General features: G+C 42.3%; 1 protein-coding gene across 2 annotated transcripts in view; it reads left to right on the forward strand.

Moving 5' to 3' along the window:
- The window catches only part of RPS6KA2 (ribosomal protein S6 kinase A2), a 177,820-nt gene that overhangs the window by 86,840 nt on the left and 63,384 nt on the right, over positions 1-27,596 (forward strand). For both annotated transcript variants that reach the window (XM_054196928.1, XM_054196929.1), the window contains exons 4-6: positions 16,720-16,800; positions 17,625-17,704; positions 20,976-21,082. In XM_054196928.1, the coding sequence (XP_054052903.1) occupies positions 16,720-16,800; positions 17,625-17,704; positions 20,976-21,082 (268 nt within the window). The remainder of the gene's footprint in view (positions 1-16,719; positions 16,801-17,624; positions 17,705-20,975; positions 21,083-27,596) is intronic.

A 27,596-nucleotide genomic window follows, 5' to 3' on the forward strand; every position in this document is an offset into this window, starting at 1 on the left:
TGGTGTGAATCCATTTTATCTGGAGAAAAGCCATTTTTAACCGGGAAAAGACTGGGAAGTGCAATGGCCTTTGTCAGCCCTCACACCAGCAATAGGTGGGAAGCACAGAGAGGAGTGAAAAGCACAGCTTAGTTTAACTGGAGTAAGTCGTGCACTGCTGGCTGTGCATGGTGCTCTGCCTGGGGCGAGTACCTGGGAGCAAGGACAAGCCAATACCCAGGTCAGCCGCAGGGGCTCAGTGGTTCTGCTTTGGGAGCCTAACTCGTACCCCTGCCCGGGTCTGTGCCAGGTAAACCCACCAGTGTGGGACTTTCAGGGGACACCCTGTGCCTTGCACTGCTACTAAAGCATCGACTGGAAGGTACCTGAAGAAGTCTTGCTGCCCATCTTTCTGACCTAGGGTGGCACAGCTATGCTTTTGTCATTCCTGATAGATGTTTGCCTAACTTGTCCTTAGACTGTTTCTGTCTCAACTATTATAAAATGCTTCCTAATATCTGTGCCCTATCTGTTGTGCCACAGCAGAAGCCATTAGTTCACATCCTCTCCGCTGAAAACGGTTTCCTCTCTGTAGTTTTCTTCCACACCTTGAAGACTGTTATCATGTTTAGCCTCCATTTTCTGGAGATCTAGAATCTTTCATCTTCTTTTCCTTCCTCAGCGTTCATTTCTTCTAGGTGTCTGGGTTAGAAGAAGATTTAGTTGCACTAGTTAAGTAGAAGGTGACAAACAAAATGTCATCTGCTCTGGCTGTGTGCTCCAGATCTCAGGTCCTCTGTGAACACTTTGTTACTACAGTAGCAGCAATGCCACCGCTCTACTGAGCAGATTGTTGAACATTCAGGTTTTTTAATTGAACAGATAAAAATGTCCTGCTGCAAAAACAGCCGAGTGGTCATATTGCTGAGATGTTGAACGTTCGTTCCTTTGAGGAGTCCCATTCAGAGAAAGTTCCTAGGAAAAGCCACCCCTTCGGTGGAAGTATTTGTAATACTTCTTTGCATTGGAGGTTGAGACAGCAGCGTTTTTGGAGGGTGTCTTCAGTTCTTCGTGGCTGCCTGCAGCTGTCAACCTCCATTCCCCTGCTCTCGTGTTTTGCTTCGGAATTAAGCAGAACATCAGTGGGCAGGACGTGCCCAGGCCTGTCGGGCTTTACCGGTGGTAACATAACACTGGTCACTGTTTTACTTTGCCCACTGCCCTTTTCCTTCTGCCATTCTGGCTGGTGTCCTGTAAGCCAAATGGGAATCTTCAAGTGAAAGTCTGCTTTTCTGCTTTTCTTTAGCCTTGGTCTTTGGGTTTGGATTTTTTGTGTGTCTTGTTTATCTTATGCTGTCTTTAAGGAGCTTTGTAAGCTTTCTGTTTGCTTGTAATGCTTCTAATTTTAAGAAACCCACTGCTGAAAAAGAGAAGCTATTGCTGGCAACCCATCCAGTCAGCTGCACAGCATGTGAAGGGACCGCTGGGAGCCTTTTAATCCTGCCTGACGTCCAAGAGCTTGCTGTTGGTACCACGAGGCTGCATGAATTACAGGAAGAGAAAAATTGCTCTTTTGGCAAATACAGGCTCAAAGGCATTTAGTCTTCATCTCCTTTGAATTTATGTCTTGTAGTCTTGTTCTTTCATGGCAGGCTGCGCCTGGTATAGGTGCTGGTACCTCAGTTTAGGAGTTACAAGATTTTGGCTCTGCTCACATCGCCGCCACCAGCCTGCTGCATAAACATAAAGCAGACACTATTACTGCTGCTCTTCTTCTCAATCTCCATATCTGTAATATTAACCTAATTATGCAAGCCTCCTCTCCACGGTGCTCGATGTCCTTATGAAAAGTAATAGTCTGATATTAATGGAGATGTTATTAACACTCCTCCCCACTTAAGTGTAATCTGCTGCACTATGGAATTTAATGGCTAAAGAATCCAAAACAAGAAATGGTTAGGAAATGTCTCTTCTGTATAATGCATCGACTATTTGTAATAATCAGAGCTATGAATCAACCATACTTTTGCATAAATTTGTAGCCGTAGTGGAAAGCTAAACTGGAAATACAATAGCGAAATATCCCTGGGGTTTTTAACCTCCCTGATGGACTCTGCAAGTCTTTGGCTGTAGTACAAATCGATTATCTATATAAAAAGCATTTTTTTGTTCTGTTCCCTGAATAAGTTGCACCAGTCAGAGTATCCAACATAATTGCCATTTAACCAATTTCAGCTGCCTGCAACTGGGGTCAGTTGGAAACCAAATTCATAAGCATCCTCTAGGAGTTGTATCCCGCTGCTTTTACTGGTTCCCATAACACACCAGAAAAATGTTATTTCCTTTCGTGAGGACAGATTAGGAGAAAGGTCAACACTGCCACTTGATGCCCATTTTAAGATGGCAGAGGGTAGGGAGTCAGTTGCATTGGTGACGGACGGTTTGCCTCACGGCTTTGCCGTGGGACCACTTGTAAACCTCCACCAAGCAGCTGGCCAGGCGTTCTGTTCGCAAGTGCTGCTGGAGGTGTGCTAGCACTCAGCTGGCTCTCCATAAAAGTTAGATGGCACAGTGTGGGAGACTACCATCTGGGATTTGTTTCGACGGAAACAAAATTACTCTTTGTGTTTTTATACTCTTCATGTGGGTTACACATGTCAGTTACGGCTTCCTCATGGCTGCGGCATTTGCTCCAAGTTGGAGGTTTTGATGATGTTCAAAGAGAGATCAGCAATCAGCATCAACAACAGCCTCTCCTTTCTGTTTTGTCTACAGCATTTTCTATCTGCATGAGGCTGTAATTGACACACTCAAGAGGTTTCCATGGTGCAGTAATTTAACTGACATTTTCTCAGCAGTGGTAGATTATTTCTGTAAATCTGGGCAAAGCCTGAATTGCTCAGATAATTGCACTGTGTCCCTGGTCATGTTTCAGGCTTCATTTGTGCTATGACATAGTTGCCATTTGGTGAGCAATTGTCCTCATCAGCACTGTTAACTCAGAGCTGCCTTTTCATGTTCAGAGGCAGTTTCAGGTTTATGGGACTGTACTGCTATATAGGTTTTGTCATGCTCATCAGTTCAATTTTGTTTTCATTACGGATAGATTAAGCTATGCAATCTAAAATATTAATGTTGTACATCTAGGTAGGATGTAAATAGATGCAGGTACTAACTTGACCCTTGGATGTTATCATAAGAAAGAAATATTTCCAAATGTACATTTGGAAAGACTATTTTGTATTTTTCTTTTTACATAGTGTTCCCCACATTTAGGTGACCTTTACCACTTATCTCTGTCTCCTAGAATACTTAAATAAATATAAATACTTAATAAATATATAAATACTTAAATAAATACTTAAATAAATACATAAAGGGAAAAGGATGGGCCCCCAGCTTGTGCCCCTCCTCTCTTGCTTTGTTCAGGGAAGCAGCCAGTGGCTTTGCTCAGCAGCTCCATGGAGCCCCCAGGAACAGACTTTTATGCAGAAGACCTTTTTTTAAGCAGCACATTTTGACCTTGGTACCAAGGAAACCAAGAGGCTCTTCCTAGACTATCCCACTAAATGCACAGTCTTTATTTAGCTGACTTTCCAACCTACTGAAATCCAGACACCCCCATTTTCCAGAAACCGCTTAGCTGTCCCCAGGTGAGCTGATGCCCCCCAGATTCCTGCAGGCAGCTTTCTGGGGCAGCAGAAAGCTGCCATCCCCTGAGCCAAGAGTCAGGGGTAGCAGCGGGCTTGGAGATGTGACCTGGTGTGTGGAGCCAAAGGAAAGTCAATAGGAAGGGTGAAACTGCCAGCAGAGAATTGGACGGCCAGGAAGACAGAGGGCCATGCTCTTGGCTTGCCCTTGCTCCAGGTGTTATTTTGAGGGGAAGGCTGAGCTTTCTGGTGGGAGCAAGACAGGGCCAGAGCTAGTCTCCTTTGCAACTTCAGAAAACAGGGGATAGCTGTCTGCCAGCTTCTCCAGAACATCCCCCGCCTCCTGCCCCTTTCTGCTTGGCATCCGAGACGGGGCTGCGAGAGCAGAGGGATGCTCAGCTCCAGCGCTGGCAGCGCGGGTGCTCAGTGGCTTCCCTTGGTAGAGAAGGGAAATGGCAGGAGCAAGGCTGTTCAGCCCTGCTGCCGGAGCGGGGATGGAAGGGATTTGAAGGGTGACTATAGGCGAGACTGATGGAGCAAAAAGGAGGTGCTCATGCGGTGTAAGACTTGACCTCGCTACATGAGATTTGCCATTGTCAGAGGACTCCTTACATGTGTCTTCATTACAAGTACGCAAAACCCCTGCCATGCTTTATGACGCACTTGGTTTTTAGTTTGCTATGGAGAGTTTATCACATGAGAGGATTTGAGACCACTTTTTTACAAGCAGAACAAAGCAAGCAACTTCCAAAGCAAACCTTTGAGTGGAAGCCTGAAAGCTTGCACTGTGTGTGGGAGGAGTGTGGTTTGCTGAGCAGTCACTGGAAGGGCTGCCATAGGGCTGGTGGCCCGGTGCTGGATGGCCCCGGAGGAGCTGCATTACCCCTCCAGCTATCACCTACAGGGTAACAGCTGATCCAACAGTGATCCAAGGCTCTTGGTAAAGCTATTTGAGATCTCAGAATTAAAAGCACTGGGTGAAAGCTAAACTGCTGCGGTTATTGCTCACAGGGTTTTCAAGTCCATTCCCAATACGAATTTTTAGTTTCTGGGTTTTTTTTCACTTTGCTGGAATATTCTAACATAGTGTTAAAGGCATTAATCCTGGTGCAAATGAGTGTTCTCCCAAACACTTGTGCATTGTAGTGAAATCTAGAATTTTTTATAGAAGGTGTGCTTTATTGAGTTGGAGTCACTGCAGCAAATTTGCACATAGTGAAAGATGCAATCTCATTCCCCTGCAGCCAGGCCAGGCTGGTTTCATACTAAATCATTATTTAGCTTTTCCTGTCCAGTTTTGTTTTAAAATGTGTCAAGTGATGAGGCTCCAATCCCAGCCCTTCACTCTGCTCCATAGGGGTTCATCCTGTTACAGTTTGCCCAACACAGCCTCCATTTCCTCTTTTTCTGTTTCACTTACCTCCTCCTATTTGTATTCCTTTCTCTCCTTTTATTTTGATAAATAATTCTTCTCTGTCCTTCATGTTTATGTCCTTTAAATATTTATCTGCTCTCCTCCTGTCTCCCTTTAGTCATTGCTTAGTACGGTTTATGTTTAGCTCTTGGCAGTTACCCAGTGACATAGGAAAAAGGAAGATTTCCTCTTCAGTTAGGTATTCTTTCAGAGTTCAAGCAGCTATGTGTATTTTCAGAACTGTATACAGGGACTGAGATGTAAATGGTGAGATCCTATTAATGTCAACAGCGGGTTTACTACTGACTGTTTTAGGGCCATGATTTCACCCAGAGCCTCTCTGAACTTAGTCATATCTTCCACGAGGCTCCCTATACGGTAGTGGAGTCCAAGCCGAAAAAATAATTTATGATTGTTTGAGCACTGTGTTTCTCTCCTTGCAGAAGAAAACACTAGATCAGCCTTTTTTTCTTGTTGTTTGTGTGGCCAAGGCTTGCTGGTTGCAAAGCTTTAGTTAGTGTGTCTGTAACAACACGAGACTAGTCTTTTCCTTATACCCTAATTTAGGAAATGACCTTGCCTTGACTTCACACCCTACTTGCTGATGGGACTGGAGGCTTCTTCAGTGACAGACAGCCGTCTCGCAGATGCTCATTTATTTTTATGAGGCAAACGTATCAACGGAGCTATATTAAGCATGTCTGCGTAGCATGCCAGTGCCTGGGCAGAGCATAGGTTTGGTTTGTCTGAATGTTGACATTAAATGCTGCAATTTTATTGAAATATTTGAGTTGTAAATTCCCATATATTTTGTGTGCACGTAGCTCTGAGGGCTAGGTTGCAGGCAACCTAATAAATCTCATCCTGCATGGTTTACAAATAGAAGCTGTCTCAGGGCTTCATATCTCCTAAATCAAGTAAGCATCCTCAGTTTTGGATGATAAGCCACTATCCCAGCTTCCTCAGTGATGCCTTAAATATACTAGTTACTCATTATACAAACCAAAATATTTGGAATTCAGTAACTAAAATGCTCATCCAAAACATTTTGTTAGAGCAAGTCATATTGGATTGTCTCTGTGTTTACCCCACCCAAGCAGCGTAATGGAAGGAGTGTTTAGAGTGAGAAGTCAGCCTCGTGCAGCCGTGGCCAGGGCTGCTGCGTAGCTGGGGCTGAATGTTAACATTTGCCTCGTGCTCCGTTGACCCATCCATCCAAACCCTCCCTTCTGAGAAATGCACCTCTCGCCGTGCGGCCACAGCCTTGCGTTACCCGTGGGAGAACGGAGTTGTCAAACCGCTCTCCAGTTAGGCCACTCCCACAAACATTACTTCATATGTTTGTATGATTACCCTACATTTGGAAGACATGGGGTTGGGGTTTTTTTGTTTTAAAATTCCTGGTGGGCTCAGTGAACGTATTTTTCCTGAAGCAGCCATAAATCGTCTTTTTTATTATTCCGTCTTCTTCTGAATGTGCACTACGATTGATAAAGAAAAGATTCAGCGTACCTTTTCTGGTAGAGTGTCTATCCAAAGGAACAGGATTGTTGAGTGAAACTTCACTCGAAAAAACATTGACTAGTAAGCATTTCAGCAGAATACTTTGGTTTGATTGTGTATCTTCTTAAAAAATTATTTTATAGTTGTATGTTATAATTAGTGTTTAAGAAATAATAGACCAAAAATAAATTAAAACCCTTAACAAAACAGTACTTTGATGCACCCAAAACAATTTTTCACAATTTAATTTTGGCATAACTTGCTGACTTTCAGCTTTTTGTTCCAATTCAGAACAAAAGCCAGAGGAAAAACATCTTTGAAAATGTCCAAAATTACAAGTTTCAAACAGCTCTACAGCAAACGTTAGGATTAGTTCAGCCTATGAGCAAAACTGCCCTGGTGGCAAATGACAGCATCCCAGTGCATACATTCTCCATAGAGGGATAATACCACATTTCGGCTTCTTCCAGGAATTCTCACTTAACATTATGTAAAAGATTGTTGGTCTTGTCCATAAACATCCCAACTGGACCAGGCAGAAGGTTCCGTACCGTGCCATTAAACAAAATAGTAGGGGGTCATTAACAAAAGAGGAGGGACTCAGGTGGGCTTTAAATCAGTTTCACACAGGGACACTTTGTCCTGAGTTAGTGTCCCCAGGGAGCTCTCTGGGGAGCGCCAGCACCACCCTCGCCCCCCTCCACCTCTGCCGGGCTTTGCAAGTGATTTAGTAGTTGCTCAAAAATCGTGAAGGAGAAGAAAATTCCCTTTCAGTACAACTGGCTTTTTAGGCCCGGAGAGACTAAATAAAGGGAACATTTTTTCTTTCTGTAGAAGGCTGGCGTAAGAGGGAATGTCTTTGCATTTTCACCGCTGAGCCAGTGGTCACTCCCAGTGCTTTTCAGTCATAAAAGCTGTATTTTTACCTTTGATGGTACGCTGCAGAACATATTTGTGGTGAATACCAAAGCACAGACAGTTTTCACGCTTCCAGAGTAAAGTAATCCGCAAACTTTATTCAGCCCTGCCTGTAAAACCCACAAGGCAGGTGTGTTTTAAGAGCAAAGAGCAGCAACAGTTGATTGAACCGCTCTGGACTTCAAGCTTAAAAGGCCAGCGATGAAACTCATTACCTTGAGAGACCCAGCAGTTCCTGGACGCCTGGATCATCTCCATCTCAAGCAGGAGCGAGAAGGAAAAAATTTTCTTTCGTTGCTCCTGTTGACTTAGCAACATCACAATAGCAAACACAAGGCGAATGCTCATTTAATACTGAAATGCCCCCCCAGGTAGGAAACATTAGGCTCGGTGCTGCCTCTACTGTGCAGCTACCTGCGAGTTAGCCAGCGCCGCAGCAGGGCAGTGGCTGCGAGGGAATTAGAGTCTGAGAAGAGAAATGGTCATACCCGAGAAGTTTGACGGAGAAAATTCAACCCTCTTTGGACTGTATTTAAGTGTAGGATCGAGGGCTTTGTGTACCTGTGTATCTTTTCTCTGTTGGATTCTTGTAAATTGGAACTAAAACTTAAATATGTATTTTGTGAGGGGGAAAAAAGGCCAACTGTCTCAAAACTGTTTTAAGCAACTTTTCTTTATTGCCAAATGATATGAAACAGCCACCAGTTTCGCCCCTCAGGTCATCATAACTTCCAGAGTTACTGATGAATGGCGTTTACTGGGGCCTCCGAATTCTAAGGCCAGCCCTCTTATTGGTTTGTCATTTTGAAATTATGCCTATCGTGGATCATAGGTAATTATTGCCTGTCAGTAAGAGTTAATACTGAAATTGTCGCTATTGCCTGCAATAGTAATAATAATAATAGCTATACATCTGTTCAACTGAAGCAAATATAATAAAAAATAAGAGTAGGTTACAGTAGAATTCCAGAAACAAATATATCACTTCATGTATCATTTGGCAGGATATCACATCCGTCTAAGGTAAATATTTTAAAATAAAGCATATGCTTTACATCAAAAAAAAAGATGACCCATGTGCAGCTATGCAGAGGTGTTGAAGGCTTTCAGTTCTGCACAGGTTGTGGACAGACGTATTTCCAGCTGCAGGTTTTGGCTTTTTGGAGGAAGTTCCATGCTAGCGACTGGCAGCTTTCTTTGCTCTTAATCGAACCGTTTATTTAGTTTGTTTTTAGCAATGTTAGTTACAACTGGTTTATACGATTGTAAGGGGTGTAATTCTGACTTTGTCAGTGTTGTACATCACCATAGGATTTGGCTTACTGGATGTCATTGCACATCTGCAGCTCACAGACCTCGGCGGGGGGGGAATGAGTTCACCTGGGAGCTGTGCACAAGCGCATCTGTGTATATTCAGTTGGTCCAGTTCTGTTTAAAAATACACAAAATCAAAATTTCACCTCTGCATAAGGACACGAGGTTTCTCTGATCATCCCACTGGTCTGTCGGTCAGTACTTCTCTAATGACGGGGTTGAACCCACTGGCTAATTTCAGCCCAAAATCTCCAACACGCTTCAGCTCCTGCAGCATCTGTGGGATTTTTTGGCCGGGGAGAGAGATCCAAGTTGGTGTCCCAGCGGGGAAATAGTGGGAGGTCGCAGCCGCCAGAGGCTCCACCGGGCAGGAGGGAGCCCACCCAGCGGCACCCGCGGGGCTCAGACCCGCTGCAGCCTCTGCAGGCTGCTCCTCGCCAGGCAAGGGCATCAGGAAAACGCGGGGAGAGCCCCGCTTACTGCTCTGAGGATTTGTTTTCAGCAGAGTTAGTACGTCCTAGAAAGCCGTGTTTGCTCGTGACAACTCCCATGTGATTTTATATTTTTTTTTGGTAGTATTAGACTTCATCAATCTGTCCTTTTATTCTCCTTGCTGGAAAATTGAGCAGAGGTACTTCAGAGGGACGTTGTGAGATTTAATTAACTTTTCCAAACATTTCGAGACAATAGCGAATAGATGACAAATAACATAAATGGGAGCTCAATATTAAAAGTTTAGGACTACTTTAGAGACATCTGTCATTCCAGATGTCAACATTGAAGCATCCAAGCTACTTTAAAAAACAAACAAACAAACAAACAAACAAAAAAACCAAAAAACCAAACTAACCAACCAAACAAAAAAAAACCCAAATCAAAGGAAAGTCTTTGATTTCTTTAAAGCCAAACGTGTTGTTTCATGTAAAAGGGGAAGAAAAAGGAGAGCTGGGGGAGATAAAATGACCTCCTCCAGACCCTGGACTCCTAAAAACCAGTCTGCATTTGTATTGATTTTTCAGAGTGCCCCTCTACAAAGGAGCGTCTCCTGCTCTGTGAATCTGTTTTTTCCCTTTGCCGCAGCAGCACTAGGGCTGAGTGGTAAAGCTCTGCTTGTAATGGCTCTCTGAAAGGTTCCATATTTGGGGGCACAGAGGATCTTTCTTCCAGAAAAATAACCTTCATGAAATCATATGCATTTCAAAAGAAACGGCATAAAATCCCTATGTGACATTACTGTTATACTTCTACTTTCAGTTGTCAACAGGACACTTTTCTGTTTTCCTTTCTGTTCTAATAATGCTCTGCTGATAAGGTACAACATGAAAGGCTGCTCTTTAAAAGATTTGAGTATAATGCGGTGTGGAGCAGAAACACAGTAATGCAAATAGTATTTCTAAGCAGAGCCATTGAAGCCAGATTATAATCTTTTTTGGAAAGCCTGTATTTCTCCGTATCTCGAGTAATTAGTCACCACACAAGTACTTTGTCTTACAGACATACACAGTGTGGGTTTGAAATTAGAATCTAGTTTCTCTGCTTTTGTCTGCAACAACCAGCATTAAAAACAGATGAAAATAACAGAACCGAAAAGGATGTTGCATATAGTTGTATGTATGTATTCCTTTTTCTGTATCGCTGGCGTGTACCAGTGCTCTGTGAAGTATTTGAAATTGAGTTGCGTGTTCCTGAGTCGGAGTCATATTTTGCTTTTGTTCCACTCGAGGCATAGTGCTGAGATTTAGGGAAGTAAGGATGGTAATGGATGAAATTTGAATCCATCATTTTATTCACTGATTTATTTCTCCTCCTACCAATATGTTTTGATGGTGATTTAATTAAGTTAACATAGTTTCTACCTCACCCTCTTCTTGCTTTGTTAATTAATTAATGTTCCACTCCTGACTGAACAGGGACATCTTTTATTGAAAGGTCATTTTGAAAGGTAGAGACGGGCAAATCATTTATAATCAATAACGCTTGTTGCCAAACATCTCTGAGCAGATTGTGAAACCTTTGACATTATTCGTGTGTTTTCTGCTTGTGTATCTTTCTGCAGAAGCAGGTTTCTGTAAGGGGCAGTTGCTGGTGTCAGATGTGCAGGGGGGTTTCTCTTCATGGTGTTGCAGGTCAGGGGATTATGCAGCACTTTGGGTAAAATTTGGGTAAAAAGGACAAAAGGCCAGAAGGACAAGTCACTGAGGCACCAAACCCATCATCTGACAACCCACTCCTAGTTCCAAAAAAAAAAAATAATTAAGCTTTCAAATGCCAGTTTCAGCCTGGTACCACCAAGAAGGTCGCCTCCAAAATGAGTGGAGGGAGACTGGCCCCATGCAGGGAGGCAACCAGAGCAGTAGGTCTTGCCCTGAGCCACCTCCAGAGGACACTGCAGAGGAACTGGGCTCCCGTGCCTCAAGGCAGCCAGCAGGTATTCATACTGGGGCTAGAGTTATGACAGGATCTATGCATCTAACACCAACTTAAGAAAAATAGGAGTTATCATTTTAGTGCTATTGAAGATTGGTAGAACGATCTTTGACTTCAGAGGCCTTGCAGAGCTCACAAAATCTATCTCCATCCCCTTTGTAAAACAGGATTTAGGCTAGAAGTCATTTAATTATTTCTAGAAGTGTATTGGAGCATCCAAGTGCTTTGGTTGCATTTGCAAGTCAGAGGTGTTCACAGGGCACAAACACACAAACAACTGCGGTCAAGAGCAAAGCAGAAATCTGCTGGACCTCAGCTAATGCTGTTGACTGACAGACGTAAGAGCAGCACCCAAGTCTGGCACCTGTGTAGGAAGTCTGATTATATCTCATACATCTCTACAGCATCTGTATGGGCAGCCAAAGCCGGGCTGCCCTGAGTTGCTGGCTCCCTGTGCTGTTGCTGATCCCTAGAACTGGCAGGAGGGAGGCAGACGCACTCCCTTTGCTCTGCACTGGTCTTCCTTGTAGACATACGCTTCGGCTCCTCTCTCTCAGCCCTGATGCACCAACTTCGTGGTTCCTCCCATGGGCGAGCCTGAGACGGGTTTCACTGCACTGAGGATTTTGCTGTTTATCAAGTCTGATTTGCAGCTCAGTGCTTAGCTAAGGCAGTCCATTAAGATGTCTATAATGCGCACTACATTGGCAGATCTTTCTCTACATAAACCTTTTAAAGAGGAAAGCCATAAGTGGAAAATGGTATCAGTCACGGGAGCACTAACTTCAAGTGTCGCTGCCCTGACAGGATCCAGCTGGCACCAAGGGAGGCAAGGTGTGGGACACATGTGGGGCACCTGGGGGGTTTCAGCCCAGGGAGGAGGGCAGAAGGAGAAGCTATTTCATTTTTATTTGACACTTGAAAATTGAATTAATACCAATTTAAATTTGATGCATGTGTTAGCTTGTACATGGCGGTAGGTAAGACCCTCTTGCCTTGTAACACCACATCTATATGCAAAACCCGAAACTGCACTGCAAGTTAATTGAAAATTACTTCTCTTGAAGTAGAAACATCAACTTGTACTCCAGGTAAGTCTGAAGACTGAGAAAAACCATCAAAGTATTACACACAAGTTTAGAAGATAGCTTCAGGATCATTTTCTTCTAGTAGAACTAAGAATTTCTTTGGGCAGCAGTAAGAAGGGTACTATTAAATAAATATTTTTGGAATTTATTCTTTTGACAAAGAGGTCCCAGAAGCAATACTCTGGCTCCACTGAAGCCAGCGGCTGAACGGCGTTCAACTTCATGGAGCTGTAACTTCAGCTCAGCTATCCAGTCACTAGATGTGACAAGTTACTTTCCCCTTATGGTGAATTAGCTATAAATCTTAATCAGTATTACAGTGAATAAATTAGTGTCTCTTCTATAAACTCCTCCTTTACAGCTCTTGTAGGCTCATGGTTTCACTAAGTAAAGTTCTCATTGGGTTGGCTCTACATCCTGCTGAACTGATACAACGTCATTGCATGTGCATCAAGGGGTGTCCCTAGATCATCATTACTTGACAGTGTACATCGCTTAGAGATGCACTGGCTCTTAGTTTTTAAGTGAGACATAGAGACAAAACATTCATTGGCTGAAGTTCAATTTATAATTCCGTATTTAAATCTCAACCAAAGTTGCTATCACGAGAGCTTCAGAGAGGGAAGCAGGATTACAGTTTTGTTTTCTATTTCATAAGACATATAGCTAGTCTGTTATTGAGAAGGAACTTTTTTCTCTCCTTGGAAGATGCTCTGAATATACTTTTCCCTTTTCCCCTTTCCCTTCTGTACTTCATGGTTATTAAAATGAAAACAGCCCTAGAAGTAAAAATTCATACCTTAAATAAAATTCTCTCCTTAAGCATTCAGTGTTAAATAAAGTAAGCAGTAACATCCTCCTCTTTGATGTTCAGAGCTAGACAGACAGTAGTGGATAAGCTCTATTTATTTGCATGTATCCTGAGCTGCCTCCACTTCTCTTTCATACCACATTAATACCTGGAAATGGGAACTGTTTTTATTTCAGGGTAGCAGGTGCTTCCTCCGCTGTTACAGGCTCCACCAGTCCGGTCTCTTCTGTCTGGTGACACCAGGGATTATTTCAGAGGTAGCTAATTTGTCCAGGATCATGCAAACAATTGTCATGACTTCGTGCTCATTGCTCCAGGTTACGTTCTCTGCTTCTGTCTGACTTATAATTTAAAGATAAGTAGCAAACCCCACCTTTCAAGCCAAATCCAGTACTGGGTAGAAAGGGCAAGAGTTTAGAAGATGAGCGCTATTTCCAATGAGCATTTTACTCATATAGGTGAACATCTGGAGTAAGCATTACCTGCCCAAGCTGCCTGCGCTCCCCACTCTGTGTGCTCTACCGAGGCCCCTGCAAGGGGTGAAAACAAGGATGGAGGACCCGAGTTATTTGCACTTTCCTCTGTGCCTTTGGAGTACATCCCCTGTTGTTGCCAAGGGGTGGGCAGAAGGAGAAGCTGTTCCGCAGCACCAGGCAGGTACCTGTGCAGGGAGAGCCCAGCGCTGTGCTGAGCGGTACTGAACTGGGGTCATCTTCCCTGTGGCTGCTGAGCTCCGGTTTTGCAGTTCTTTGATAATAGCATCAGAGAAAAGGGATTCACTCAGAAAGGAATCCATAGAAATAGGTCAGAGATCCAGCTATTTTGGAAATGAGCGGAGAAATTCATGGTGGTACCTGTTCACTGATCCTCAAAAGAGACTAGGCAAAGACATGCACGTTTGCTTGGTCACCTGTGTAGAAAATATCTTTAATGTTCAGGGCTCATCATCCCTGGCACTGCAGCAGCTGTTCAGACCCTGTCCATCTCTCCCCACACTGCTGGAGGAATCCCTCTGTAGCCAGGATCGAGCAGGCTGAATAAGCAGCCAGAACTAATTCAGATCATGCTTGAGCAAATTAATCTAATTATCTGACTGCCAGGATGTAAGAAGTAGAAGGTAGACTCTCTCAGTGGAGCAGACTGGGGCCATTGAATACTAGAAAAAGATCTCCGAAGCGCAGAAGAGAGGCACTTGCCACTCACCGTACCTGGAAGATGACAGAGGAGTCGGACTGAGCCAGAGCCTTATGCTGTTGAGATGTTATGTCAAAGTGCCATCTCTTCTTAAAACCTTTTCTCATGCATGTGAGACCCACATTGCCCCAATCCCAAAAATGCAAGAGCACGGAAGAGATGGGGAGTTCCTATTTCCAGGTGTATCTGTAATAAGAGAAAATAAGTTTTCCCTCCTGCTATGACAGAATTAATAATAAACCAGAAAGGAGAAGGGATTTAACCTTGCACATTTATTAAATATCGTGACAATGGATGTGCAGCATATGGTACAATAACTAACTCTGACAGCGCTCTGTGGTATGTAAGCTGGTGCAAGCAGGTAGATACCTCTAGGGAGGCTACCTTGGAGGTTAAAATCAGGCATGGCCCAGGCATGCGGAAGTAATGGGGTAAGAAAAGGACACTGAAAGTACCTTTCTAGAGAATATGATTAATAGGTTCTTTGGTGGTAGGACTGCATAAAGATCTAAGACTATATAGCTTCTGCCTTCAGAGTGTTTAAATCAGGCAGTATTTGATGCTGGAATATGGGCAGGGCAGGTCACCAACTCATGTGCCAAGCTGTAATCTTGATTATAGGTTCCAGTTATCTTTTTTGGCAGCCACCGTGAAGGTGGCAATTAGAGCAACTTTGGAGGAGACTAGGTTCAGAGCGGTTACGGGGCCATGACTCCGGAGAATGAGGTGTCTTCTGTGGTAACATAGCCTTTTCTTTAGTGTCATTGTGCCTCCCATATGCATGTGGGAGGAGGGTGACATAGCACCCTGTCAGGTCCACAGCCTGTAACCACCACAGCAGTGGCCACCACAGCAGCGAGCAGGGCACAGGCCCAGGGGGATTCGGCAAAGCACCTCACCACACAGCCGTGCCTTTACCTGTTCAGAGGTTTAAATGATGGGGACAGGAGGGTGTACTGCCATTCTGCCACCCCGTTCTCACGACTGCACAGTGCAAGTGCAGAGAGGCACTTTGTTAGGCTATGTAACCAAGCTTAATGGGAAATGTCCCACATAGAGCATTCAGCAATGCTCACCTGCCCAACAAGAATTCCTGCCTGGGAGCATTGCTGATCTACGGCATGAGAAATGCTCTGCCTTCACGTAGGTTAAGCATTTTGTGAGCGTATGATGTGTGATTTTTACTTGTGAGATAAGATTAAGATTCTGAGATTCCCTTTGTTTTGATTTTTATCTACAAGGTAGTTTAGGTTAAATGAGCTAGTGAAGCTTACATCGTTATCGACCTAAGTAAGGTGCCAAAATGGAAAGAAATCCAGGTGGCCCTCCGCTCCTATTTAAGGTTTTCTGATCAGCTGTTTTGTACACATTTCTGTGCATCAATTTTTGAAGGACAGCAACAGAATATGTGGTTTCATTATGGTATGTTCATTACTTGGGTGCTGAGAGTATTCAGCTTCTCAGCAGCTCCACAACACATGCAGGTGGTGACAGAATCTCACTGAGATCTCAGGCTTTACCACCTAAAATAGTTTCTTAACATTCCTTGTAGGTGCTTTCAGTATATAGGCATTGTGTAATGCAGAGAAAAAAGAAGAAAATTTTAATACTTTCATTATGGAATTAGTAAAATTATGATTGACTGAGAAATTAATCTGTAAGAACAAGAGCTGATAATGTGAGGACTCGAATCCTCCTCAATGCCCAAACATTCTGCTAAATGTTTTTGCTATGAAATCTTCAGTGTCAGTTTTGATTAGTTTGAGCCTAGCTCACCTCTGTAACTATTTTTTCTCTTACTCTCTATTCATCTCAACCATAAAAAGTATTTTTCTCACTGCTATCGCACAGTAATTTATCTCTACACGTAAAAATAGTTTTTTACTATTTATAATCAGCCTTTTTTCTTTATTATTTCTTGTTTAGGTGGTTTATTGGAAGCTTAAAATATTTTATACAAATCACTTGCAGAGAGTGCTATTCAGTGATATCTCATAAACGCGGCTGGCATCAGCACAATGCAAAAAGTTAATTTGCATAAGGTTACCCCGACGAGCTCTGGGACTGGTACATTCTGTTTAGTCTTAAACGAGATAGAGTTATTAATTTTATGTAGTTTTCATTTTCACGTTAATGTTCTCTTCTGCAAAGCGTAATTACCTTCCTGTTGTTTGTAATACTGTAGTCCTTTTGGTTAGGGCAGTTCTCTACAGAGGAAGACCTGGTGCCCTCCTGAAGAGCTTACTCTTTGCACAGAAAAAGAGGACACCAGAGAGTGGCATGATTTGCTAAAGGTCACACCACAAGCCATCACCAAAGTGAGAAGCTGAATCCAAATCGCCTGAACCTCATTCCAGTAGTGTATCCAGTGACCATGCTGCCTCTTAATATGTCGCTCTTCTTATTGTTCTTTCTTTACAGTTCGGGATCGGGTACGATCAAAAATGGAGAGAGATATTTTGGCAGAAGTGAATCATCCTTTCATAGTCAAACTTCATTATGGTAACTATAATAAAATATAATTTGTGTTTGTTCTTACATTGGTTGGTTGGGCAATTGTAACTAGATGTGTTATAATCTCATACAGATATCGCCTTCCTACTTACGACTCTGTCACTAACAAAATCTTAGAGGCTACCTGTGTGAAATTCTTCATTTATGCTAAAGGAGAATTTCCATATAATTAGGTTTTAGCCATTCCTCTATCAAAATGCATTTGTCATAAAGTCTTAATGTGATATATTGTGCTGGTGGGGTAGCTGGTGGGTATACATCTGCCAGCCCCCTCACCTGCTGTCAGGTATCATTTAGAAAACCAGAGAATCGAAATGAAAATTATTTTTAATAATCGGCACCAGTCTGAATTTATATCTCTGTGTATATGAATGTGGTGTCTTGCTGGAGTTGCCTTCCTCCACCTCACCAGCTCCCTGAGGAGCCCCATTATTACTGTAAAGAGTCTTCTAAGGACATTTTGGACAGTGTAGGCGCTCCCCTCACACAAACCCGGGAGCTTCTCTCTATGCCTTGCCCTCAGTGGCTTCTGGTATCCCATGCAATGGAAAGCAATATTAATTCATAGGTGCTTAACATGGAAAAGAATATATTAGTAATGCATCATTGTCTCTCAGCCGATACCGTTTTTTTCCCATAGTCTAAGCTGAATTGCTTAGTTCTATAGAGAAATTAATTTTTTCTGTTCTCAAAGTGCTGAAATGACAGGAAAGCTAATGGCATGAATGATGCACTGCTAGTCAACAAGATTAGTTCTTTGGAGATTTTATCTTGATTCAAACTTCCAACTTCTTGATCCTTTTCTAATGCAGCATTTCAAACAGAGGGAAAGTTGTATCTAATACTAGATTTCCTGCGGGGAGGGGACCTTTTCACAAGACTCTCCAAAGAGGTAAGCTGATAGATTTTAACTTTAGAAATGAAAGAATGTCCTGATTTCCAGAACTTCAGATGAAGTTGGTGGGAATGACAAATGGACATGGAAATATTCATGCTGTATATACATAATAGAGCTGTATCATCTTGCATCTTTAAGTGTGTTCTTAATAATTGTATCTGAATTATGCCATAGGTAATACAACAGATAGCATGTAAGCATGGCTGTTGTAGAAAACTGCACCACTACTAAGCCATTCCCATAGCGAAATAGCCCCAGATTCATTGCTTGCAAAATATATCTTGGATGTGATTAGAAACAGTCTGAGAAATAAATCCCCAATGCATTTTGCCCTGGACACGGGCACAGAACCTCTGGAAGAACATAACCACTGACAGCAGAAAGAAGAGGTGGCCGAAGGTTGGGGGCCGACCCATGCAGCAAGTGGGCAGACAGTGAGGCATCAGCTGGTGGGTGGGGAATCATAGAAACATAGAATGTTTAGAGTTGGAAGGGACTTTAAAGATCATCTAATTCCACCCTCCTGGCCATGGGAAGGGACGTCTTCCACTAGGCTCAGTCGCTCAAAGCCCCATCCAACCTGGCCTTGAACACTTCCAGTGGCATCCCCAGGAAAGAGCCATCTCCTGCAGCAGCTGCTGGGAGCAGGTCAGGGGCCATGCGCTGCCCCGCGTCTTGGAGGTTGGCTGTCACAGCCCTCATCGGCTCTCTTCCTGCCCGCCTGGGGAGACAGCTACTGCTTCCGTCCCCTCCCTGGGCTCCCATCCCTTCCCTGTCCTCCGCAGCTCCTGCCCAGGGGAGATGCTGCTGCTACTGGGGAAAACGGCAGCCAGGAAATGGTGCAAACTTGAGTCCTCGCTAATGCCTGTAGAGAGCGGCAGGGGTAGGTTTTCTAGGTTCCTTTAGCACTTGCCTGCGTCTCCTCCCAATGCCTCCTCAAGCCAGCTGTCTGCATTGCTCGAAGCAGCGCATCCTCCTGCATTCAGCCTGAGGGAGGCTCCTGCAGGCACTGTGGGAGGTCCCAGCAAGGCAGCCCTGCCGCTGCGCCCCGGCGTGCTCTGTCACCTACGTGATGTCCCCAGCCCTTGGTCTTCTTTCTGGGTTGTGGGGACAGGGGGTGCCAGCATCTGCGTAACACACAGTCTTTAAAAATAAAATAGGGATCTTTCAAACGCCATCTTGAGGGGAAGCTCTGTTCACTCTTCTTGGTTTAGGGAGTAACCGATGGACAAAACAAGCTGTGAAAACAGTACTTTAATTCAAAAGTTCCGTAGCTTTTCTTGTTCCCATCCGATTCCTCGTTCGGTGACTGTGTACCACAGCTTGGGAGCCCAAGTATTTGCTTTCAAGGCTTGTTCGCTAATGCGAGAAGATGTTAGCAACAGGTTAATTACACTGCCAGGTAATGATACTTGTATAAGTACTCAGTATGTGGTAGCAGTTATTTTTAATATGAGGAAAAAGATCAAAGAAAATAAAAATATCCTTCTGCTGTTTGTCATGAAATCAAGCTTTGTTAGGACACAGCTTGCTGTCTTAGCAAGGGCCTCTCCAGTTTCATAGGAGAAGAGAGAAGAAGGGATTCTTGCCTACAGAGGGCAGTTACCCATTCTGCACAGTTAGGGAACTCAAAAGTGAAAGTGAGCAGCGCAAATTTTGTACTCCTTTAAAACTGCACATTTCCCCCGAAGCTTTTCCAATGCAATGCACAGATTTCTCTGCTTTATTCTGATGTATACTATCAAGAATGAGCCGTGTTAACTTGACATTCCTTTTACACGCTTCTCTTTTCAGTGTTTGTAGCTGCTCTCGTCTACGTATACTTTGCAGCTCTTTAGTGTCAAGGCATCACAAGGGAAGACATTATGGGAAAATTTGTACTGCTTGCAATTTTTTAATTACAGTCTTGGTCCAATGTGGACTTGTAGTCAGATCCCTTCTACTACAGCATGTGCGCATGCAAAGCTTGTCTCTCTCTTGATGTGTATTTCTGAGACGTCTGACTTAGCTGGATGTATCTGTATGGATTAGATTTTCCCTGATTCTATTGATTTACTCTCTTGTCTACATTATTTATTTTAAACCTTACAAATAATTTAAATTTATTTTGATAATTAATGCAATTTTTATGATCAGACCAATTAAATTTTTAGTCAGAGTTTTTGCTGGTGTATTCTTTCTCTTTTTAGCCTTTGCAGTGATATTCTTAATTAAATTAAGTGATATCTATTCTCTGAATCCTCTCTTTTTGCTCTCAGCCCTGTGCAGCTTCTCAGAGCGCTCAAGTATTGTGGCTGCCCCTTTACACGAGCAGAGACTTAATTTTAAAAATAAGCTCAGCAACTTCTGCTGTAGATATTTACATTTACATATGATATGTAAATTTGTATTGAGCTGACTCCTTTTACTTCTGTAATACGTAGTATTCACATTTGTGTATCCAATATATCAGCTTCTATTTCTGCATTATTATTACTATACATATTGAAATTTAATTAAAGAGAACTTAATAATATCAGGGATATAATGAAAGATTGAACCAAGGGGGTTTCTTGCCATCTGAGCTCTGTTTTTCTGAGCTTAGTGTTTTTTCAATTACAGAAATGTCTTCCCACCTAAAACAGAGCTTTCAGTGTTAGCAGTACCCATATCAGCTATAGAATGGAAACAACTGCCCTCAGTTTAGACTTCATCAGGCCCTGGATCTCAGACAACACATCACTGCTTAGGGCATCTGCACTGAGACTCCTTGAACCCTCGATGCATGGGGTCTTAAATCCATTTCTGAGTCTCTTTATGTTGTGTGTTCTGCTCGGATTTGGAAGCATTTCGCTTCCCCAGAGAGGTTGCCCCATGTTATTTAGTGGGAATTTGGTAACCAAATGCCAAGATTTTAGCAAATTAAGAGATATGAAAGCAAAAAGGGCTGCAGTGAATGTACTCAGTTTTGCCATTCATTTCCGAAGTCTAAGGAGTTAGAACCTTATTCATATTATTGCAACATGATGTCATCTAAACAGATCAGACAGACGAATGAGAGCAGCATGTTTTAAGGAACAGAAGTATTCGACAGATCAAGTTTTGTTTTATAAGAAGAATCTGGTAAGAATTGTTAAAGTGAGCTCAGACAAATTATGGAAAATTGAACCTGATATGATGGTCCTTCCAGCATTCCCAAGTTAGGCAATTCCTTCCCCATGTCTGTTTAACGCAAGCCAGCCCACGGCCGTCCAGTAAATAGATGTGTTCTCTTCCTTCTCTCTAGGTGATGTTTACAGAAGAGGATGTCAAGTTCTACTTAGCTGAGCTGGCCTTGGCGTTAGACCACCTCCATGGTCTTGGAATTATTTACAGGGATCTAAAACCAGAAAAGTAAGTTAATGAGACAGAGCAAACTGAAACATAAATACATGAGCTTTTAGTTAGTTTCTGCTCCGTGTTATGCAAGTAAGCCAAAAGGTGCCAGAGGCTCTGCCTTCCTTCTTGTATGTGAGACTCTACACGAGACCCTCACCATCAGCAGTAGGGTCATCCTATCATATTATTTTACCGTGAGGCCAAGTATTTTGGCTGTGCTCCAGTATGATGTGGCCTCTGTGTGCCTGGCCTTCAGGTTAATGAAGGATCTCAGCACTGGGTTCAGACCTCTGGGCCTTTGGCTTTGAACTGCACTGTTCTCCATTTGCAGCATTTAACCTGCCCTTCCCCTTGGTGTGGCATAAACTGCTTAAAGCAGCTCCACTTCCAGCTTGTACAAAATGCGTCATGGCACCATTCAGTTTTATTGCAGCTATTGCTTAAAGTCAATGAGCATCTCTGAAAACTAGTGCGCATATTAGCTCACGAGAGTCGTGACGATGAGGATTTTTTATTTTATTAGCAATCCAAAATATTTTCCCAATCATTATTCCTGCTTATCTTTGCAGCTATTTTCTATTCCTGTTGTGGTGCTATGGAGGTTTTTCCTTTCTCTTTCCTCTTTGCAGTACATTAATAGACTCAATTACACCTTCAGTGCTATCACTGTGAGTGACGTGATACTGTTTTTATTCCATGCCACTTGCCTGGTGCTTTGCCTGCATCTTCTCTGCTGGCTCCAATAAAACAGGCTGCAACATTTCAAAGTTACCAGCCTTTTTAATGTAATGGTCACCGTCATTTAAAAAGATGACCACTGAGAGCAGTCTCTTTGGCTGATGTTTACACTTCCAAGGCATAACAGCAGAGCAGCCTTTTCCTTCTGTGACATGAAGTTCAAAAATATGCAGCTTTTTCTTTAAAATGGGGTGCTATTGCTTTCATACTCAAAGATAAAATGAGAGACCAAGAGTAATGGAAGGTGGATTTTGTAGGTGAGAAGTTGCAGGGGAAGAGACTATTTATCTACAACACAGTACTATGTGATTTAAACTTTGAATTCAATTTTATGTTTTGTTTATAGCAGTAGTACTATATGAATTCAGAGAGATGTACGTAACCAGGGCACTCAGTCCTTTGGGCTAGAGGCCTTTTCGCAGGTGACCAAAATTTCCGTTCTTGCCCGTTTACGCAACCAAAACTGAAATCCAGAGTCTGTCAAATACAGGAAGACATTCTCTAAATTAAACCACTGGAGGGATAAAGTTACTGGTTTGTTACAAAGTGTGAAATGCAGGTAGGCAGCGGTCACACCATTGCTGCCACTGTCACATGGTCTTGCATTGTCTCCCAGCAGCTCTTCAGTTTCAACTTCCTTCTGTATTCCTATTTTATTCATTCAGCATCAGCAAACACGTACGTAATAGAATAACGCCAAATATAGGTTTTCAGTTTTAAACTTTGTTTCTAGTGAGCGTTAGTATGAATCACGCACTACTTTTCTCTCTGGTGTTAGATGAAGCTGTTTTTCAAGCTAACACATGATATATGAAGCTGCTATTAGAAGGTATCCAAATATGAGCCTGTATCTTCACATACAAGTCATGGTGCTGTTACGTTTATAGGCACATGCTGTAATTTTTTGTTTTAGGAGAAGTTAGAAACGGAGAGGAAAATTAAGTGCATGTCAAAACTATTCAGTGTTTTTGAAATACTGAGAGCCTGATTTTTCAGAGTTCTCAACATTACGTGTCACTTTGCGTTTCAAAGCACATCCCTCACTGACTTCAGTTGCAAGTGAGAGCACTTAAAATTTCCGCAGGCCAAACTGCAGTATCTCAAATCAGGGATCAGTGAACTGAGAAATCAGAGCTCACCTAAGAAAGGATGGTGCCACTGATTTGCCATTGTCAGATAGAAACATGTTGAAAAGGCAAAGATGGAACCCAGTTCTCTGTGCATTTTCATCTGAGCTGAGACCAGCCAGCCATACCCTTCACCGTACCACTCTGCTAAAATCCCTGAGTGTGTTTTCTGTTCTGCCAACTGAGGCAAGAGCTCTCTGGAAGAAAACGAAAAGTATCATCATGTAATTAAAGACCTTTGTACAGTGAGATCACTGTGTAAAGTTAAGGTGGCAGCCCTCATTCTGGTATTTCCTAACTTTTGAATGTATGGTTTATGGTCTTTGATGTATAGTTAAATAGATACCAGTGATACGGTTCAATCTGGATACAACTGTCGTAGTATAAAATTATTTTACATGAATATAACTGTTGTTGTACAGGAAAGGGAATGACCCAGACTGGTATAACTGAAGTTCATACCTGGGGATAAATTAAGGCATCTGTTTGATTGAAAATTATATCCTTTAAAACTAGCTTTGTAAGTGCAAAGCCCATGTGTAGCCATGCCTATGACAGAAGAGCACGACAGTCTATGATTTCACTGGAACTTTATGTTTAGAGTAAAAAAACAGGTACAGCATAAAAAAATATTCATTCTAAATGGGAAAAAGGTGCTATATTTTAAAGTTACATCTGGAAAAGGATAACGCTGTAAGTAAGATGATAAAAGAAATTTAGGACCATCCCAGGATGTTCTCATCCTCCCATTGCCTCTGAGAAGGGTCAAATATGTCAAGGTCATTACAGGTGTATTGCTAACCTATTCCTAAAATAGCTGGTGGAGATTCTGTCTTATCCATAGGAGGCCTCTTGGCGGTGCATCTAGAAAGTTGCTCTTAATAGCTAATTTGAAGTTTCTTTGCTGCAGTTGCAGGCCATTGCTCCTTGGCCTGTCCTCCTTGACTCCCCAGCCAGCTCGTTCTGCTGTCAGCATCAGCCTCAGGGGATTGTGAGCACGTCTGTGTCCTCAGACATCTCTTCTGTACCCTAAACAGTCCAGCTACCAAACTCTTCTTCACCAGTCAGTCTTTCTGGGTGTTCAGTCATTCTCATTCCTCCCCTTTGGTTTCTCTTGATCCATATCTCCTTTGAAGTACAATGTGCAGAATTATACCCACGTCTTCAGGAGAAGCGCTGCCAGTCTGATTAGAGCACAAGGTTTACTCTATCAGATTTGCAGAACCAGAGATAAGTGAAATTTCCCAATTCTCTCTCCCCCGTTGTTAAAAGATAGACACTGCATTTGACCTTCTTTCATTGTTCAGTGGTTTTCCTGCCCTCCAGAAGCTCCCAAAAGTAACTGCTAATAGGTTTGAGATTGCTTCAGTCAGCTCCATAAGTATCCTAAAATGAAGTTCATCAGAACTGTTTATGTCAAAGATGACTAGTTAGAAAATAGCACTGTTCAGACGACTTGAAAGAACCCTCAGTACATTAAAATTGAAGGTTCGTCATTTTTTTAAGATTCCCTGAGCTAAAATCCATATTAACAGTTCAAAGCTATGAATTAATTTTAAGTGCAAGCAGAATATATGCTCTGGGAGTTGTTATAAAGTTAGCTGTACTTACTTCAAAAAGGCAAGCAATTGAATTTTCTGGTTAAAGTCTTGTTTAGAACAAGCGGATGCCTCTTCCTTTAAATTGTTGCAGCCAAATTCTTCTCCTTGAGTTGTCTTGGTGGTTTCTGTGTCATCCCTTGTGGAACAAGGTACTGTTCAGTCACACTGAAACTGGTGGAGTTACTTACATGGTGAGGCATGTTTCTGTTTAAGAACTGCAGGATCAAGCTATTAAATAGGGCTATACCGAACTAGGAAAATGGGAACTTACTCTAAAGTAGTATATGATGCATATGTTATTTCTTACGCTGTGGTTTAAGGGTGTGAGTGACTTAGAAGTAACTCTACCTTCTGAGAAATGCACAGACATTTTTTATTTATTTTTGCCTTTTCTATCTCCAGATGCACCTTGATACAGTTCTGTCGTAGGGACTTTGATTCACAAGGAGTGGTTTGCGTTGTAATGCCCTCAGCTGTCTGTACAAGGGACAGCTCAGATATCTGCTCGTATAACAACTCCTGAATCATTGAACGATATTAAAAAAACCCAAACCACTACTGCTTAATGCAACATGTTGTAAACCGTGGCAATTCGTTCATGAATGTAGCTGCCCTGTGTAGAGAGGGAAGACCTGAGAATTAGTAAAGGACAAAGACTTCTGGTGGAAAATCGCCATCGTCTTCCATCAGAGCAAGCAGTCGATGAAACTACAGCAGAGATGCGTTTGCCGTAAGACTGTTCAGCATGATGACATAGTATGGGGTCATGCAAACACTGAAATGTCACAACATGTGGACAGTTTGTGAGAATCTTCATCTCTTTGGGAGATATTTGAATACCTCACTCTATCTGGTACTTCTGTAACAAAGCCTGCAATCAAATTAAACACTCTTTATAAAGTTTCAGGTTTTCTTTCCAACCTGAAATTTTGGCTACGATTTCTGAAAAACACAAAGTGTGGGTTGAATTTTCTGCACAACTGAGCTGACTTGGAAAGAAACTTAAATCATCCCAAAAAACCCCCCAGACTTCCAGCTTTAATAGATTTGGCAGAACTTCAGGATGATTTGAGTATATTGGAGTTCAAAGGGAAGCTTAGAAGACTGACTCAAAATTTAAAATAAAGAGATAGAGAAACGTGAGAAAGGGGGCCTTGATTTAAGAGTCACTATAAAATAATCTCAAAGATGCATAACTGGGGCTTTTTATCCCTGTGCTAAAGTTGCAGCAAAAACACCACGAAGGAGGTTGCAGTCCTAGCTCTACCATGAGCTTCTCATGTAACTTCCCCTGCTACTAGCTTAGTTTCCCAGCTTCTAACGTGGAGATTTTCAGCCTTTATTTTCTCAAGGCATACTTTTAAACTGAGGTCAGTGAAAGCAGTTTGAATGTTTGTGGGACAATCCTGAGGCTAAAATGTTGTTATTGTTTTCAAATAAAGAACAGGTTGACAATGATAGTGTCCTGCAAATACACTCAAACCTTAAACTGAACAAATAAAATGGAAAAATCTTATAGTGAAAGATTATCACTCAGTTGGATTATAGCCTAGTTTAACATTTAATAGTCTATTTCTTACATATTTTATAATTTCAAAATACTGATTTAGAGGACGGATTTTTCTCAAGCCGGAATCCTATTAACAATCTGGTTCTTTTTTCCCTTTCTGCAAAATAATGGGAGTTTATTTCAGATTCGCTGATCCTGCAAACCATAGCTAAAGTAATTGTGATTGTCACAATAGATTTTTCTACTATTGACAGTGTGGGATAACTGTAAAGCGATAAAGATAAAAAGAGAAGACAGAAGGTATGATCAGAGAATAAGTTTGCTTCCACAGTCAGTCAAAGGAAAACCATTTGTCTGTTGTTGTAATCCGGATGCTTAGAAGCAGGTACTTTGTTCTTTGCTTCTTAATGTCACTCAAAGCTAATTCAGTGCAACGATTATCTTTTTCTCGCTCGCTGTTAGCGTATTATTTTCTTCTTACATTGAGTGTAATTTTCAGTCCATAACCATAGCGTTGTATGTGTTGGCAGATGGCAAACATGGCAACACCCAGCTGTCCAAAGGGTGCTGCCAGGGGCCACGGGGGAGCCTGCAGTGATTAGTGAACACAAGACAGGAGAGAACTGCAGATCGTGTTTTAGGGGATATAGGATGCACGTCCACAGGAAACCAGGATCTGTTCATTTTTCTGCTCTTACAGACATTCAGTGTGAGAAAGGCTGTTGTATGCTTCAGGCTCACTTAACCCAAGGCAGTTATTATTAGTGTGATAGCTGTGTTGGTATCACCCCTATCCCTTTAATGAGGGTGAGGTATGAACCCTCTAATGATGGCCAAGGTATGAAAACCATATGTACACACACACACGCAAAAGCAGCCTGAATTTTCCATATGAAATCAATTAAATATCAAATCAATGTTTCTGGGGAAAATCCCACACCCTTTGAATTGCATTGTTATTCACAGGGGCTTCCTGGGTATAGGGCAAATTTTTGGGTGATTTCTGTGAGCTGTACCCTCCCTTGCCGTTTTTCCAGAGCCAGGTCTGTGGAGTTCGTAGGTTCACGCTCACTTCCACGCTGGCAGGTGTTTTATTCTGTTCTCTTCTGAAGCACAAGCCTCTTGTTTAGCGATTGTAGTCACAAAAATACATTTAAACGTGCCTGTTATAGGCTTTAAAATTATGCCTTTTGAAGAAATCTGGAGAGAAAGAATAGAGGTAAAGAAGCTTTTATCAAGAAGGAAAAGCTTTAATTATTGAACACGTAGTAGTGACACAGCTGCTGGCCTTTATTCGATGAATTGCACAATAACAGTCTGTTCTAAACACACAAACAAATGACAGAAGATCATCTCTTTTCAATTATGCTTCAGTACAGAGACAACCTTTCACGAAAGTATATCCCGATGTGTTTGTTTCACTTTTGTCTTATTTTCTTCCTAAATAAATGGATCAAAGTGACTCTCTGAGAGAAGGGGAGTATAAAAATAGCCAACACCTCCCTAGACTATTTTGAAAAGAACAATACATGAAATCTAACTAGGACTGAAGA

This window comes from Rissa tridactyla, chromosome 3 (assembly GCF_028500815.1).
Source record: "Rissa tridactyla isolate bRisTri1 chromosome 3, bRisTri1.patW.cur.20221130, whole genome shotgun sequence".
In the NCBI taxonomy this organism is placed as follows: Eukaryota; Metazoa; Chordata; class Aves; order Charadriiformes; family Laridae; genus Rissa; species Rissa tridactyla.